The sequence below is a fragment of the Bactrocera neohumeralis genome, chromosome 4 (assembly GCF_024586455.1).
Source record: "Bactrocera neohumeralis isolate Rockhampton chromosome 4, APGP_CSIRO_Bneo_wtdbg2-racon-allhic-juicebox.fasta_v2, whole genome shotgun sequence".
Taxonomy (NCBI): domain Eukaryota; kingdom Metazoa; phylum Arthropoda; class Insecta; order Diptera; family Tephritidae; genus Bactrocera; species Bactrocera neohumeralis.
Window position 1 is genome coordinate 88,486,126 of NC_065921.1, and position 18,610 is coordinate 88,504,735.

Genomic DNA, 18,610 nt, shown 5'->3' on the forward strand with positions numbered 1-18,610 from the left:
TTCCGATGACCCCTCGATTGATCATCTAAAGTGAAAATATACCTGTTTTAGTTCGAACCTTAACTTATAACTTAGACGAACGAAAAAAACAGAAAATTGGATTTTTGGCAGAAATTCTTACAAAAAATTAAAATTTCAGTCAAAATTTCGTGAAATTTTATTTTAAATTGTTGTGATCGAAAAAAAATATATTTTTTTTTTCAACTAGTTGTGATCGAAAACAAACCTTCGTCCAAGTCTTTAAATTGTATGTCAAAGACCTGTGTAAAATTTCATTAAGATGGGTTCAGTAGTTCTCGAGAAATCTTACCAACCCACTTCAAAAACACAGTTTCGAGAAAAAGTTTTAAAGGCGGCGCACTTAGCCTAGCTAGTCTCGAGCGCACAAGTTCTCAAGGCTGTATCTCCGAAACTATTACTCGGATCAATTTAGTACAATATTCTAGATGTGCTGTTGAATTCAATAGGACAATAAAAAATCGATATTTTGAAACCCGTAAACCCAAGTAAACCCTTAAGAATTCATGTACTTAATTAAGATTTAAATTTTGTTAGGTAAATCGAGCTAAATTAGCGCTTCAATCAAGCAAAGACTGTTTAATTGATGAATTAACTCCTGTGCGAAAAGGCTATTAGCAATAATTACTATAATTCCAACAATTATGAAACACCTTTGACACCTTCAGTGCGGGACTATCAAAGAAAGATCAAAAAATTATATGCAGATCTGTTGATGACCGCTACTGACCGTCAAATGCTTGCTAAACAAAATTTTAATATAACTATCAAAAAATCAAAACTTGCCACAAAAATTTTGGAGACGTTTTTCCAAACCTCGAAACCACGTTCTTAAACTTAAAAGTCATGCTTGACTGCAAATATAGGCAAATCAGCACACAAATGCGGCCTTTTCCAATACCTTGATTCCAGCGACATCTATTGTATTTATAATTTTACACGCAATTAAATGTCATTGAAAACTTCTTCGTTAAACATTCTAGAGTCTCAGGGTCTGCACACATGGAAATTCTCAATTTCTATTTCAAGTAGTAACTTCTAAGCTACAGAGCTAAAAATCATTCATATACTGGAAAATGCATATGCATAGGTAACTGAAGCATAAGCAACACAGAACAACATACATTAAGAGGTCCAACGCCTGATTGCAGCCAACGCCTATAAACTCGCGCATGCTAAGCGCTTTGAGGAAGTGAGGACAAGAGGCTGGGCGACATGCTAAGCGGTGGCACATTCACATATACTACACACATGCATATATACATAAATGTAGATACATATATATATATACAAAAATAAATACATACTTACACAAATACATGCATGCATACATACAAACACACATGCAAACTTAGCGTCCAAACAGTTATGAGCACAATAGCGAGCGCGTGCTTCTCACATTGGTCACCAAATAAAAGGCAATAATAATGACGCGTTTTTATGGTAACAGCAATTATCGGCTCAAAGCGTTAAAGTCGCAAGTAAATAAATAAAAATTAAAAATATAACGGGAACAGGGAAGGATTGAGAAGACATAAAAACATGCACAGATTGCAGACAGTAGAAGTATTATTATCATTTCGAGGCGCAGTGAGCAAACATAAATGGGTTTTATGCGCACTAAATAATTACAACAGCAACAACAAAATTAATATTGAAGAAATGTGTAATGCGACATGCAAATATTAGCATAACAACAGATGCATTTGTAGAACTTTGCTTCAGCTCCAGCTCCAGCTCCAGCTTGGATGCCGAGCAGTAAATATAATCATAAAATAACCGTAAAATGCACCGCCGTGCCCACGTAGACTCATGAGCGAGTAAGATGTAAATATGTATGCAAATATGCTATCTACATATGTGTGTGCTGTTGTATTTGAATGCGCCTGCGGCAGTATAAATCACGTTAACTGTACTAAATACTAACGCCAAGTCAAACAAAATGCCTGAACATAAACAATGCGCCTGACTTATGGGCTAACCCCCGAACCCCGCCCGAGTTGCGGTGCAGAGGTAACAAAGTTGCGCCGCCTGCTTGCAACAAGTGCAGTGGAGCACCTGTAGCACCTGCGGCAGCAGCGCCACAGTGAGTCGCCGCAACTGCCGCTGCAATATACATATTTGTATGTGTGTAAATATGCATAGTGTGTATACATATGTATACATGTGCCGTGGTTAAGTGCTTGCTTTGGTATGGTGGCGGAAGCTGCGCCGCGCGACTGTGTTACAGTTATGCTTTATTGCATTTCGGTTTTTAGTAGATGTGCTCTAATTGATAAGATAATTTTTTTATAAGAGATTTATGTCTCTTTAACTAGTTATTCAATTTAATGCTGACACAAATGCATAAAAGGCCCAGTAGATTCCTAGCCAGCGCAGCTACTCGGCAATGGTTGCTTACTCATTTGCTTAGCTGTATAGTTTTTATGGTGAGTTAACTCTCTTTTTGTTTAATTAATAATTGGGTTAAAGCAACAAAAACATTTTTCATTTCTACAAAACTATTTATCTCAAAGTTGTTTACTTTTGGAAAATTAATACAAATCTCGAATTTCAGGCGTAAACCCAATAAGAACATAGATTACAGGTAGATAGCTGCATAAGTACACAGATCATACACAGAAGAGACAATTGTAAATGGCAACCTTCCAAATTTTGGTTGGAATGGGGCTCTATAAGGGGTTACACGGGTTTACGGGTTTCAAAAAATCGAACTTTTTTTGTCTTTTCAGTTCTACAACACCTCTAGAATATTGTGCTAAGTTCCCAAGTTGATTCGAGTAATAGTTTTCGAGTCACAACCTTGAAAACTTGTGCGCTCGAGGCTAGCTAGGCTAAGTGCACCGTCTTTAAACGCGTTTTTCTCGAAACTGTGTTTTTGAAGTCGGTTGTCAAGATCTCTCGAGAACAACTCAACCGATCTTCATGAAATTTTACACAGCTCTTGGAGATACAATTCTTAAAGACTTAAGCGATGGATTTATTTTTCGATTACAAATATTTGAAAAAAAGCGAAATTTTCGTTCTAAGTTAAAATTTTAACGAAAATACGTATTTCTTAACTTTAGATGAACCTGTTCGAAGTTATTCTGCCAACGCGGGCGCATCTTTTTTCCGAGGGGTCACCGAAAATGGCGTCGCAATGGCCGAGTTTAAAATATTGTTTTCCAAAAATTTCAGCATTTCCTTACTAATAGTGTATGCTTGTAGCAATAAAAAAATCTAATAAAACATTGCACTTTTTATATGAGAAAAAAATATTTGAAAAAGGCTGTTTTTTTTTATCCGAGGAAACCCATGTAACCCCTTAATGGATCAATTAACCGGCCTTAAAGCGCTACCTTATGTCGATTTACCATAAAAAATTAATCTTAATTTAGTACATTAATTCTTAATCTAATTCAAATCGATTTTGAAACAATTCTGCGGGTTGCGTTCAGACTGTAAATTTGGTTGTGTTTTACCCTGTGGGTTGTTGTCCAGGCTGTAAATTTGGCTGAGTTTGACTTCGAAAGCCAAAATATGAAATAAAAACCTTTTCAAAACCCCAACCTATAAACACTTTGAAATCAAAAACTTTTCTGAACTCAGTTGGTTTTGACATTGCCTTTTGAAAATCGATTAAATTGACTTAAATCACATTACAACTTAAATAATTTAGAAAAAAATCGCAGAAAGCACATTTTGAGTTTTTAATAAAGCAGAAACTGAATAAAAAATATTAAATCGAAAAAAGATACGTTCAAATATTTTTAAAATACTTCCAAATACCAAAAGCCATAGCATAACATAAGAAATTTTGCAAAATTTAAAAGCAAAAGCAAAAAATGCTCGCCAAGCATTTGCTGAAAGTCAGTAAGGCGCTGCGTGGCGGTAAGTACGCTGTCAGGCTCCAAACAAAAATGCGTTAAAACTTGCTACTTAACTTCCCTTAATACCATTAGCGACGCTACGCAACGCCAGCAAGGCGCCAAGTACACCCTTCGCCGGCGGAGGCTTACGCAGCACCATGAATGACTTGCCGCAGCCGGAGGGCGATTGGCAGGAGCATTACAACCGTAGAAATCTGAAGAATACGGCTGTGCTTTCCGTTGGCATTATCACGTTGATTTCATCAATATATATGGTAAGCTAAAGCGTGACCCTAGCGTCGATCGGCTACTAATCACACACCAATTTACTCGTAGCATTTCACGGATGAGGCCATTAACTGGAACTACACGGTGCCTGTGTATGATAGATGTCTTTGAAGTGGTTTGAAGTGTGTAAATGTCTTAATTATTAAATGATAAATCAGTGATTTTCGATTTTCATTGTTAGCTTTCTTTGTGTTGATTGTTAATGACACAGTTCGCGCACAGTTCGTTATAGGAAAATTATTGAACACAATTAGTAAGCATTCAGGCGCTGTCAACTAAGCGACGCTGCGCCAAGCTTTGCTGCGCTTTCTTTTTTGCTTTTGCCACAAAATCCATTTAAGCAATAAGTACAAAGTGGTTAGTGGTGAAACCTCAGCTGATTAGTCCCCATGCACTTACCACAAAACGAAATGGGTGAAATGCAAGAAACCTCAACTCATTCACGGACCACAAAAATAAGTGTAGCAAACATTGTGTGAATTATGAGCAAAATGCTGGCCACAAATCACCTGCTGCACTGTCCATATTTCTCATACCAAATAGCTCAGTCGCTTTATGATGAAGGAAATGGCAAGATCTGTTTGAAAATTGGACGAAAAGTCAGTCACGTTTTACTCCACTTTTCGCGGCTTAGCAGCCTTCATTAGTCAGCTAATATTTGTAAAGCTCGAGCGCCACTAGCCACACCTCAACCCGTTACACACATCCACTGATGACTGGATTTTCATTCAAGTCATGCGCCACTGTGCCACTCTGCCGGTGAAGCGGAAAAATGCGGAACGAACTCTGAGCTGAATCGAAGCAAAGTAAAAAAGTGGGAAAAGGTTCGAGACTGAAATTATATGAAATTATTCAGTCACTTCCCCGCCGTGAGCAGCAGCATTGCTAGTTTGTTGCAATTGCATGCGAGTGCCGGTTTAATGTACAAATAGGTAGTGGGCCGCGGCATTCGACTCGGAAGTGGACGTTTTTCACGGCTTATCAGTTAAGTGGCATTTTTGGTCAAAACGAGCCCACCAACCTACCCACTAACCCACCTAAATACCCATGTTGTACCTAATTCTGCTTTTCTATTACTTTTTCTTGCTATTTGTGTGATCGCGAGTGATTTAATGCGGTCTAAAGCGCTTGATTAACTACACTTCCAAGCACACACAGAAAGGTGGGTGCTTAGGCGGCCTCAGAGATAGAAATTGTTAGAATCGGTGTCGACCCAGTTTGTTCAGCTGTGTAAGCGCAATTTGCATAATAATAGCGATAATCAACTGAGCTTGGTCAAATGCTTGTTGTTGCTGTTGTCTGAAATATTGCCATACTTTCGGGTATGTGGGTTACAACTGGCCGCTTTTGTGGTCACAGTGCGCTTGCAAGCAGTAATTGTAATGGAAACCAGCTGTTGGTATTTAATATTAGATTGTATGCTACATATGTATGTATGTATGTGGATTATGTAGGCTTTCCATCATCTATTCAATCAAATAATTCACCTGCGCGCTCTATTTGCTCTGTCGCAGGTATTTGCGGGTGCTGTAGGTAGATGAATGTATGGCTTTTCAGTCTTCCCAGTTAACCAATTTGGGAAAGCAATCGCTGAAGCATCAAAAATAAGCATGTTTTGGATTATAAGAATACATATAGTATGTTTGTAAAGTGATTCGCGGTTAACTCAATGTCAGAATATATCAAATCTGGTTAAAGTAGTTCTTAGGAGAGATTAAGTCGCAGATATTTTATAAAATCATCGAAAATATTATTGTAGCAATATAACATTGAATTTAATTAATCGAAATAGGAGAATGGAGTCATGTGTAGAAGTTCACGCAAGTGAGAAAAGTTATCTGATCGCCATTTACTTGGGAGTGGCCAGAAACGATTCTTCTACATATGGCTCAAGCAACTCACAACTGGTCTTTGACCAAGTATCCTCTGGGTAGCCAAAAAGCATCCGTTTGAAGGCGAGCTAAAGTGAAAAGTCAAAACATCCCTTCCAGAGAGTTGTGCCTCAGATGAGAGACCCTCCATTTGATGACGACCATGCTAAACGAAATAAGGATTACGATTTAAGGGCATGCAACTGGAGTGTCCGGTCCCTTAATTGGGGAGGTGCCGTTATCCAGCTGGTAGATGTCCTCGTTAGAGTGAAGGCTGGCATCACCGTCGTCCAAGAAATGCGATGTATAGTACGGGACAAGGACTAAGGCGAGTAGATCCTTGTGAAATTTACTACAGTGGCCATATAAAAGAGCGCAAGTTCGGTGTGGGATTCGTGGTGGGAGAGAGACTCCGTCGACGAGTATTGTCATTCACTCCGCTGGATGAGGTTCATCAACATATCACTGATTTGCGCCCACGCCCCGACGGAAGAGAAGGACGATATGACCAAAGATGCCTTCTATGAGCGCTTGGAGCACCTATGAGAGCTGCCCCCGCCATTATGTCAAAATCGTGCTCGGCGACTTTATCGTCCGGGTGGGCAAAGAAGGTGTCTTTGGCACAACAGTCGGTAAATTGACCTCGCCGGGGCCCGATATATGGTTATCTGTGGTACTAGATTCAAGCATATAAAAATTCACAGCTACCTGGCTGTCTCTGGATCGAAAAGCCACCAACCAGATCGATCACGTTGTGATAGAAAGAAGACACGTCTCTAGTGTTTTTGACGTGCATACGCTCCGAGGTCCTAACATCGACTCGGACTACCCGCCTCTGTGCAGCAAAAAACGCACGTCAACAAACACAAGGAAGGTTCGACGTCGAGAAGCTACAATCACAACAGACAGCCGAACGATTTTCGACTCGACTTGCACTCCTGCTCTCTGAGAGCACTCGTCAACAACTCGGTATAAGGGAACTGTGGGACGACAATTCAAGCTTTTTACGAACGGTTGCAACCGAAACCATTGGTTTTCGGAAAATGTAAAAGAACAACTGGTACGATGAGGAGTGCCGTGTCGCAGCTTAGAGAAAACAGACTTCCTACCTCGCAACGTTACGATCGACCACAACACATGCGGGATGGGATAGATACCAAGAGTTGAAGAGGGAAGCGCGACGCATTTGCAGACAAAAAGAAAGAGAGGCCGAAATGCGTGAGTACGAAGAGCTTGACAAGCTGAAGACCGGAGCTGATTGCTAAATATAAAATGCTACCCTCGTATGAATAAGACTGGCTTGGATAACCAAGAATAAGTTCTCAAAAATACAAATTTAAAAACTTTACTGAGACCGGGGTTCAGGGTTGTTTTTATGTTATGAAACTGCTACATTAATTATAGCAATGTTTTTGTTGTTGTAAAACATTTTATGGAGTTTATACATTGTGCCTTACACATTGTTGTTATATAAACTCTCTCCGCGATAGTTCTTATGGTAACTATGTATAACTTCCCAGGTTCATACATATAATTTCACGTTTTGGGCCGTCGATTGGCCACCAAGATCGTGTGACCTTAGGAAACCCCGAAATGGTTCACCCTATCCGTATGTGATTTTATAACTTATTAATGACAAGCAATGGTAGACTTCGCTATTGCAGCTGCAATATTAATGTCTTTTTTTTGTATTTCATTCCTTTCGCTGCCTTCTCTCTCAATAATGAAGATTGAGGATTTTACCTTCAACAGTAGTTCTCCCATAAATCCCGATACAGCTACGATTATCTCACAAGTTTTGCACTATATCTGCGCGCATTTATTTTTCTATTATCATGCAACTATTTTATGATTGCATAAACGTTTTTGTGTTTGTGCCACACATCGAGATTACATGCAAATTCGTTGCATCCCAATTTACTGGCGATTTGATGATGCTTTCTGTGGCAAAACCAAGTTTTAAGCACTCTTTCTCTTTATTAAAGATTCGGATGTTTGCTCTGTTATTTTTTTGTTGTTGTTGTGTGTGTGAGTGATGAGCGCTATTTCTCCATTAGTTGACCTGCATTAGTTAAATGTTATTTATTGCCAAGCACTTGCCTGCATGAATGAGTGAAGCACACACACACACATGCGCCGCTGCATGTCTGTCTGCTTCTGAATGTCTACCGTCATTCTAGCAGCCGCTCAGCGCCACTGTTTCGCTTGCAACATTCTGTGTGCTCCACATCATTTACGAGTGTGTTTAATGCTTTCTTCTTTATGGCAGCTGTCATACTGCTGCCGTTTGCTCCCATTAACTGGGCTCACACACATACATACATACGAGCTGATTTGTTTATTTAATTTTGTGTGTGTGTGTGTGTGAGTGGTCATGTCTGCACAATACCTTCATTTCTCATCGGCCACATTTGTGCTTACGTACAGATTTCTGACAAGTTCTCCAGAAGTTGTTGCAGTTAGCATAATCTTTCTTAGTTTCAGGTTATTTCATTTCATTTACAACTTTTTAGTTGCTGCAACAAGCTTTTATTTGTTTGTGCGAGTTATAGGTTATAATGCTATATACATACATATGTACATACTTGTATATATGACATTTGGTTGGTTTTTTTTAGTTTTTGTCAGTTTACCATATTGCGCTGTTTTGTTGTTGTTTCACATCACTTGTGACATGTTACTGTTAACTGCACGTGACAAGTACTTAATGCTGTGCATTTCGGTGCCGTTCAGCTCCCAGTTGGCGACTGTCATAATTTTCTTTCAATTTAGCTTTATTATGTTTCTCGGAAAGCGCCGAGATTTTCAGCGCAGTCGCTGTAGAAGAGCGGCGGCGCCAAAGTGGGTGCCTGCAGACATTCGCCTCTTCGTCGTTTTGTTTACGATAATCGCTCGCTGCTTTTGTTTTGATAATTGTTTTCCAAAGAAATTGATAAGCAGAGCAAATTGGGTTAAAAGTGGCACAGACTTTTACTTGAGAGATCTTACAGCAAGCGAAGATTTATTACTGTAATTTCTTAAATTTTCTTGTTGAGATTAAAAAAAATGCGATTACATACTTATATACGCTGCAGTGAAGCCTAGAAGCGCAGTTGCGTATTTTGGACTAGTCCCAGACTGGTTATTTCTGACCAAAATCGCACATTTTAGTTCAGATATCGCTTGGAAATTTTGTATACGTCCTTTTCTCACTAAACAGCTGCTCATTTGTCGGAATCGCCGATATCGAACTATTATGGCATATAGCTGTCATACAAACTGACGGATCAATATCAAGTGCTTGTATGGAAGACTTTTTTATTTGTTAAGACATTTTCACAAAATTTGACATATGTTACAAGCCAATCTAACGCTACAATCTCGGCACGAATTGCTTGAATCGGCCTACTATATAATGTAGCTGTCATACAAAGAGATCGATTAATATCAAGTTCTTGTATGGAAAAGTTTTTCATTTAACGAGATATCTTCAAGAAATTTAGCATGGATTATTTTCTTAAGTATTGGTACAATCTCCGAAGAATTTGTTCAGATCACACCACTAAAGCATATAGCTGCCATACAAACTGATCAATCAAAATCAAGATACACATACATATTTTTATATCTTTTTAGCTTTAAGAAATGCATTTTTGAAGGGCATTATTACTTCTTGTTTTTACCTAAAAACAATTTAATAAAATCTTTAAGACATCCTCATTTATTCTTGAAAGGTACTCGCTGCACTATTGTGGGCAAGAAATAGTAAGACTTAAGACGTTCATCAACATCAACTGATAAACAACACGTCAATAAAATAAAGGAATTGCTGCTTGAGAATCAACGTTTAACAGTACGGAGGTCTTACTGTCATCGTTGGAATAACGGAGGGATCAATAAAAACCATTTCGAAAGAACATTTAGTCCTAAGAAAAGTGAAAGCACGATAGTTCCAAAATCACTCAATTTCTTCGAACAACAGCGTCGCGTTAACGTCTGTGAAGCAATGCTTTCCGACCATCAGGGTGTCATGGAATGTATTATTACTAGCGATGAGTTTTGGATCTATGCTTACGACCCTTAAGTAGACCATCAGTCGCTCGAATATCGTGACAAAGCTGAGCCGAAGCCGAAAAAAACACTTCAAATCAAAAAAAGATCAAAAATCAAGGTTTTGTTGACAGTTTTCTTCGAAGATCGAGGTGTGAATCAGTCCGAATTTTTTCCGATCGGCTAAACTGTCAACAAGAAGTACTATTTGAGTCTTATGCGTCATTTGCGCGAAGCTATTCGTGAAAAGATACCGAATTTATGGGCTGACTACTTTTGTTTTTTGCACCACGATAATATACCGTAAGCAGTATGCTTTGATTCTTCGTGAGTTTTTTGCCAAATTTTCAATCAGTATCGTACCGTAACCACCGTATTCGCCTGATTTAGTTCCGTGTGACTTCTGGCTATTCAGCAAACTCAAACAACTGCTCCGGAGAAACCGTTTCGACTCAATTGAAGACATCAAACGTGAATCACTACGCGAATTAAAGACTATTCCGAAAGTGGACTTTAACAACTGTTCCGAGGATCAAAAAAAAAAAAGGTTGGCTCAAGTGTATTGGTACTAAAAGAGATTACTTTGCGGGAGCGTCATCTATTTTGAATAATATATTAAGTATTTTAAAATTTTGAACATAGTCTTACTATCACTTTTCATAAGTTGAGGGCGAAGGAAAAACGATGTAATAGAAACCACACACATTGAAACAAAATTTGAGTTTTGATTACAAAAGGGTTATATATTGGTTATCTTACATTCATATAACTGGTTATATATTGGTTATTATGTCTGAAAACGATGTAAATTTTTTTATTATGATTTGTTATACACATTGAAACAAAATTTGAATTTTGGTTATAAAATGGTTATATATTGGTTATTATACAATTAGAGTTTTGGTTACAAAATTGTTATATATCGGTTATTATATCTGATGATGATACATTGTTTTGCATTTTAGGTGATGATACGCACATTCATATGTAACATCCATATGTACACACATACATGCAACAAATATCAACATTGTCGCTAAAGCCGCATATAATATGCTGTCATAAATGAATCGATTTTATCGGCTTTCCAACTGCTCTCATGCGAAAAGCGGAAATAAGTTGAAGTGCGAGCAAAAAATAAAATATAAAAACTAAATTTAATCGCTTTGAAATTAAGGCTTTTTGTATTATTTTTAATTGTTGCATAGTACGATAAAGGAAGGATACATACATACATACATGCATATGAATATATATATATGTATGTATATAATATTTAAATATAATTATTTTCATATGAAATCAAAAACGGCATAAACAGGCAGCGGCAACAGTAGCGAAAAGCAAAAGGGCATTATAAAATGATAATAATAAATATAAATGAAATCTGCGAACTATATAACACTAATCACGAGCAAATGAGTGGACGCTTAAATGAATGAATGAATGAAGTGGTGAGACCATAAACTTCAATAATCGCAACTGAGCGATCTAATGTCATTAAAATCGTACAAGGTTATGCCGACGCAAGTAGCTGACTTCGCGAAGACAGACGGAAAAGGCCAAAGAGGGGCCGCCAGCCGCCAAGCAACTACACACACACAGATGCGCGATAAAACTCATTTAAGCAGAGTTGACTTGATACATACATATAAGTATGTATATGTATGTATACCTATATATACATATACATAAATATATATTTTTATACTATATTTATTTTTACTATAGTTTATAGCTCAGCTGTGTATATGTATAACACTTAATTGTCGCTAAAGCTGACAAATATGTGAACGACAAGTGCAGCAGTCAGCAAGAAACCGCTTATAAAATATAGACACGGCAAAAAGCTGTGCGCTGCAGAAAACAACACAGAAAAACTGCATGAAAACTCGCTGGCTTTGTGGCTAAAATTGTACACATGTATATGTAAGTGTGTAGCTGTGTGAGTATGCAGTAAATACAAAAGTTACAAAGTCATGCGCCGCAACCGTCGTCGGGCACTTTGACACCAACACTTTGGTGGCAAATTTGCACAGCAACAAAGTGTGCAAAAGAACAGCCACACACAAGCAACTACACGCATGTAAGTATGCATATATGCGCGCAAGAATGGCGAACGCAAATATTGACGCGAATAAAAGAAAACTGAAAACTAAAGACAATAATCATTGCGGCGCAGACCGCGTTGAAGTGGCCGTGTGTGGCGGTGCGCTGTACACCTGTTGGCTTGACAATTTGCCAAGCGCAGAGATTAATAATTTTTTACACATAAATAGTAATTTTTTGTTGGTAAGTCACTTGCTCGTTTGTTTGTATGTGTGTGTGTAGGCTATGAAGCAGTTTGACAGCGATTCGCTGCGGCAAATAAATAAATGTTGCCCAAGAGAATATATGGTAAATGTAGATATGTTTGTGAGTGTGTTTGTTGTTGCTTCATATATTACTTAATTAGAATTTTAGAGCAATTAATCGGTGGCGCAACTGCGCTATTAGTCTAATAGAGCTCGGCTAGCGGTGAACGTAGGAGAACACGTTCCACTATTTAAAGTAATTATGAACAGCAAATAACATGCAACATACACACCATATAATTTAAAAACACCATAGAGTATGAATAATTATAAAGCGTGTTTGATTTTTGGAACCCATATTTGCATATATTTGTGAGTTCAACGTATTATGTATATAAAAGCAAATAAAAAAATGTTCAGCTGTCATTGTAGTTTATATGGCAGCTATATGCTATAGTGATCCGATCTGAACAATTTATTCGGATATTTATAGCATTACATTGAGCAGTAATTTGTGCAAAATTTCGTGAAGATATCTCATCAAATAAAAAAGTTTTCCATACAAAGATTTGATTTTGAACGTTCAGTTTGTATGGCAGCTATATGCTATAGTGATCCGATCTGAATAATTTTAATGGAGATTACATATTTGCTATAGGAAATAACTCATGCCAATTTTCGTGAAGATATCTCTTTAAATAAAAAAGTTTTCCGTACAAAAACTTGTTTTTGAACGTCCAGTTTGTATGGCAGCTATGAGCTACAGTACTCCGGTATCGGTGGTTCCGACATCTGAACAGCTTCTTCAGGCGAAAAGAACGTGTGCAAAATTTCTGAGCGATATCTCAAAGTTTTATGTAAAAAAAAATAAAATGGCGGAAATATCAACGATCTCGTTGATTGACACATTTTTGTGTCCGTCAACTGCCTCGATAGGCTTCTTATCCGAAACGAAAAAAGTAATTTTTTTTAATCTGGAAGCTTTTATCAAATGCTCAGTAGAGGGATTTTGAGAATTTCGAAAAATCGGGGATGTAGGTCAGGATTTTGTAAAAAGTGCCGTTTTTACTTGCGCTTTTCGAGATCAAAATACTTAAACAACTATCAAAAGGTCATTTTTCTCGGAAAAGCGTTCTATCACGCACTTGAGTATAAAATTGTCTATAAAATAGGCTTTAGTTCAAGTAAAGTTAGTTTCGAGGAAACGAGCCTCAAAGTTCTCCGGTTCTATAGACCGCAGCATGAAGGACAATGGTTCCAGGGCCTATTTCTTCGAAAATATTCGGAGTAAACCAATGAAATTTCGGGACTATATTTTTGAATAGTTTTTCAATTGACTAGAGCGAAAAAAATTTTTATAAATTTCTGAAAATTCTAAAGGTATCTCCTCCCTTAAGAAGAAGAATTAAAAAAAACAGAAACTGCAATTGTACACAATTTTCTTTGTCATCCGGTTATAAGCCATAATTTAATATCCGTGCCCGGTTATTGGAACATTTTCATGTTCGGTTATAGCAATTGGTTTTGTATGAAAATATTAATGAAAATTTTGTGTTCATGAAAATTGTCCGGTTAATGGAGGTGACCTATTATGGGAGGTGTCTGGTAATAAGAGCAGTCCAGTTATGAGAGGTGCACGGCTAAGGGAGTTTTCCGGCTATCAGAACTGTCCGTAATGGTGACTTTCACTATATACATACTTATGTACATATATTATAAGGCCATCAACGTTTCCTTCTGGGTATTACAAGCTTCGTGGCAAACTTAATTAACCCTGTTCAGGATATAAAAGTTGCCAAAATTTTGTGACCTCAATATATTAATTTGGCATTGCAATAAAATAGATGTACATTAGCATATTTGTATTAAAAATTATTTTGAAAATTTTGTTTTTCTAAAAATAGCAGAAATCATGGCTAAATAGCCACCTTTGCTTCAAATTTCTATGAAATTTACAAATCTGCGAATATTTTCATGAAATTTTGGCACTTGAAAGCTGAACACTTGTACTATAACAAAATTGGCATACAAAAATTATTAAAAAACATGCAAAATACGAAAACTAAAAAAACGTAACTCCGCCCACTTTCAACTATAACTACGCAATTTTTAAAGCAAATGCAATAATTTTCAGACGAAATATATTAAAAAATTTCTATGTTCGTTTAATGTAGGAATTGAAATTTTATTTTTTTTTTCAATTTCGAAAAATTTCATGATTTTGACGCTAAAACTGTAAGTCTTTCACCAACGACACAAGTGTAGCGGCTAATATTTTACAATTACAATTTTTAAACTTTCCAAAAAATGCTACACATACATATATAGTATATACATACATATGTATGTATATACATACTACATATATACTTGTAAGTATATGCATGTGTGTACTATATTAGTGCGTTTATAGTTCATCAACTGCTCGCTGTTGACAGTAAAAGTGGCGCAATTTAATTACAATGTCGATGTATGACTTTTAAGGTACATACATACATACATACATACATACATACACACACTACACACGCACATTCAAACAAACATGCATACACGCTTGCTTATGTGTGTTAAGAGTTTCTGAGCTGTAGCGCTGCTTAAAATGTCTTCAAGTGGCTTAAATTAAAGTCAGCGCGTAGCCGACGTTTACGGTAAATTCGCTTAATTGCGAGCAATAACAGCATTAAATGTGAATTGAAGCGAATGAAAAGCAATCAAGCAAAGAATTTGAGCAACTAAATAGCTATGGACTTATACATACATACTTATATACATATGTATATGTGTATGTGCGTGCAAAGTGTAACCAGTAGCATTTGGCCAACAGCTGGTCACTTGAGTTCACAAGCATGTTGTGTTCGAAAATAAAAGTTTCTTAAGCCCATATTTAGTTATATGGACAAAAATATGATACTTGTGCGTACATACAAACATACATTTACATATGTATGTACATAGCCTTGCTCAACGCCTACGTTGGCATGCAGACATGTGGTTACGCTTACACTGTAGTTGGCAGAAAAGTGTAAATATGTATGTAAGTACATATGTATTAGTCCGCCTTGAAGCTTGTGCGAAATTAGTGGAGCATATGTTGCACTTGTTGCAAGTAGACATGCTTTTTGTTATTTTAATATCTAAAATATTCATGCAAATATTCATTTATTTGGTTACTATACATACATACATACAAACATATATAGTGCAGTAAATTTGGCTAAAATGTCGATTGTATGCTTGCTTTATCTACTGTTAGCACTCTAGCTGGAAAATTTTGTGGCATTTGCACAAATTCTTATTTATGATCTATAAAGTAAATACCTATCTAAACGGCTCGTTCCATTATCTATTGCGAATGACCCTTTATTTGCGCAATAACTGTTTATGAGTCCAAACATTTTTGGCACCTGACGGTTTCGTCTCGCTTTTTTGTGCAAATAATATTTAATTTCTGACAGATAGTGGATGAGTGCGTTGAGTTGTCATTGGATATGACACATGCGCGTGTTTACCAAGTCTATACTAAATGCGAATTGTCTAAATTATTTATGCGCTGTGGCGTCTACACTTTGACTTTTTGCGACAGTTTTACAGTCATATGTCGAAAAATAGTTTTTGAAGGGTAGATAAGCACTCTTGCATGCGAATATGAATTGATGAAAAATCCACAAATAAATATTTGTTAGAAACTGATTCAGTGTCAATAATGGAACCAACAATCAAGCTGATTGATTTAATTTCCAGCTAAAATTAATAGCGAATTCTTGGCACCAGACGCTTATACACACAAGAAGTCGCCGCTTTTTGGAACCTTATTTACTTATACAAATAAATATATAGTATAGAAAACGCGGAAATCACTTGAGAACATAGTCAACCGGACCGGACGGAATGAGTGACAGTTCCATGTCATGGCAAAATTACTAAATCGACTACTATTACACTGGGAAATATGTATGTATATGACTGTGGATTTTTAGTTCTAATGGAAACAAATTGAATTAAAAAAAAAATAAAATTAAAAAAAATTTCAATAAAAAAGTGAAAGCTTGAAAAATCTAAAATAATTTCAACATTTTTCTAACCAAGTAAATTTCTAAACGCAACGATCCAGACGTTCGTGACATTTTCGAAAAGCATTTTCTTCAAAATGGGTACTCATTAACGATTGAAAAATCTCGAATTTCTAAAGAGATGATTTAGGATATAATTGGTTTATGGCAAAATATACTATATACAGTTGAACTTCCCTAACTCGAATCACCATAATCCACAGAAAATCTTCTGGTGTCTCTCTTATGAGTTATGGAATCAAATTTGTATGAAATTGGGGTTCTATTGCCAATTTAAGATTTCAAGTTATGGAAGTTCAACTATATTTCATATATATATTTCGTATCAATGACGCAATTCGAAAGCCGATATTGCGACGATTCCCATTTCTGGCTGAATGGGTATGTATGAAACAAGCAAAACTGCCGCATTTGGAACGAAGAGCAACTTGAAGATGTTCAAGAGCTGCCATTTCATGCAGAAAAAAGAACGGTTTCGTGTCGTTTGTGAGCCGGTGGAATCATCGGTCCATATTTTTTCAAAAATAATGCCGGTGAGAACGTAACCGTCAATGGCGACCGTTATCGCCCTATAATAGCCGACTATTTGATGCCTGACATTTGTTTTCAACCAGACGACGCCACTTCCCACACATCGCATCAAACAATGGATTTATTGAGATAATACTACGGTGAGCAGATAATTTCACGTTTTGGGCCGTTCGATTGGCCACCAAGATCGTGTGAGCCTATATATATAGCCAGTTACCAGTCGAAATGTTCAAACAAGTCATCAAAAGTTAGACTCAACGGATGGACCATATAATTAATATAAATTTAAATAGATAATTTTCAAAAAATATGTGCCAAAGACTGCTCCTTCGAATGATAATAAACATTCCCCATTAAATTTGAAATTTCTTTGTTTTTTCTTTAGAAATTGGGGAACCTCGAAATGGATTACTCTTTATATGTATATAGACAAGACAGATGGATAAACTTACTATATATATTGACATGATAAGCATGATAAGCTCAGTCGATTTTGTCATGTATGTCTGTCCGTCTGTCTTTACATATTTTGTCAATAGATGTCGTTGCAGTCGTATATCTCCAGTGCTGCCAATCACATTGGGTCATACTTTATAGTGTTGGAAAGGTGAAATTATAAGCTTCACTTAACAAAAAAAAAAATTAAAATAGAAATACGAAAAGACTTTTTCGACTACCCAATATCTACGTTTATTATCTAAGGCAAAAATGCAATATCCGTGGATATTGTTCTCATCAGATCACTGTAGCATATCTTGTAAGGAATATTTTGTGTTTTTATGCTCTTTATTTTGCTTAAACTTCAAAATACTTAATGCTTTTGCGCTGTGGGGAAGCCTATTTAAATGTGGAGCTATTTTTCCCATGACGAGCAGTAAAAAATCCCAATAGCTATATATGAACAATATATGTATGTACACACATACATATCTGTATTTCATAAGCAAAAGTATGTACGTATGCTTATACATATAGTATGTATGTAGACTGATATTTGAACTGAAGCCGCCTAGTTCTTTTAAAATTCAAAAGTTTCCACTCAGCTTCATGTGTTTTATTTGCAAGCCACAAATTCACTTTTACATACATGTACATACATACATACACATACATACATTCATATATGTGTACGTCTAAAATATAAACCAATTTTTTTGCAATAAATCACGGCGCGCATTTTACTTTTCACGCAACCCATTCTAAGCAGCTAAAACTAATTGGCAGAGTTTTTGTGTTGTTAGAGGAAGCGAAAATGGAGTAATTTGCAATGAAAAGTAAAGCGCTAAAAACGAAACTCAAGGCGCAAGAACTATGTCGAGAAAAACAAAAATCCGAAAATCAAAGCAAATCACCAACACAATTTCAAAAGCGGCCAACGGCCTCGACAGCAGCGTCAGAACGTGCAAGCGACCGCACGCGCGCTTTTAAGCGCTGACTAAAAGATGGCTCGAAACACAGTCGCGCTGGTTAAAAGGTAAAGCGCCTAAAGATAGCTACAAGTAGCTCGCCGGGGCCTGTGCCGGTGATGCTTCAATGCACGTGAGCAAACGCGGCCGATTTGCGCATATTAGGGGCCTCTAGACATGCTCACGGCCATAAATTTATGTGCAGCAAGCACACACTGGTTGTTGTTGTTGCACTACAATTCTTTTTGT

General features: G+C 36.8%; 2 protein-coding genes across 3 annotated transcripts in view; one reads left to right on the plus strand and one right to left on the minus strand.

The window, feature by feature from the left end:
• Positions 1-18,610, minus strand: part of LOC126754844 (serine-rich adhesin for platelets) — a 99,565-nt gene that overhangs the window by 80,041 nt on the left and 914 nt on the right. The gene's annotated exons all lie outside the window — the stretch shown is intronic.
• On the plus strand, positions 3,660-4,322 carry LOC126754846 (uncharacterized). Its single transcript, XM_050467031.1, has 3 exons — positions 3,660-3,891; positions 3,963-4,144; positions 4,206-4,322. Exons 1-3 carry the CDS (start codon positions 3,846-3,848, stop codon positions 4,266-4,268), a joined length of 291 nt encoding a protein of 96 aa, XP_050322988.1. The 5' UTR covers positions 3,660-3,845; the 3' UTR covers positions 4,269-4,322.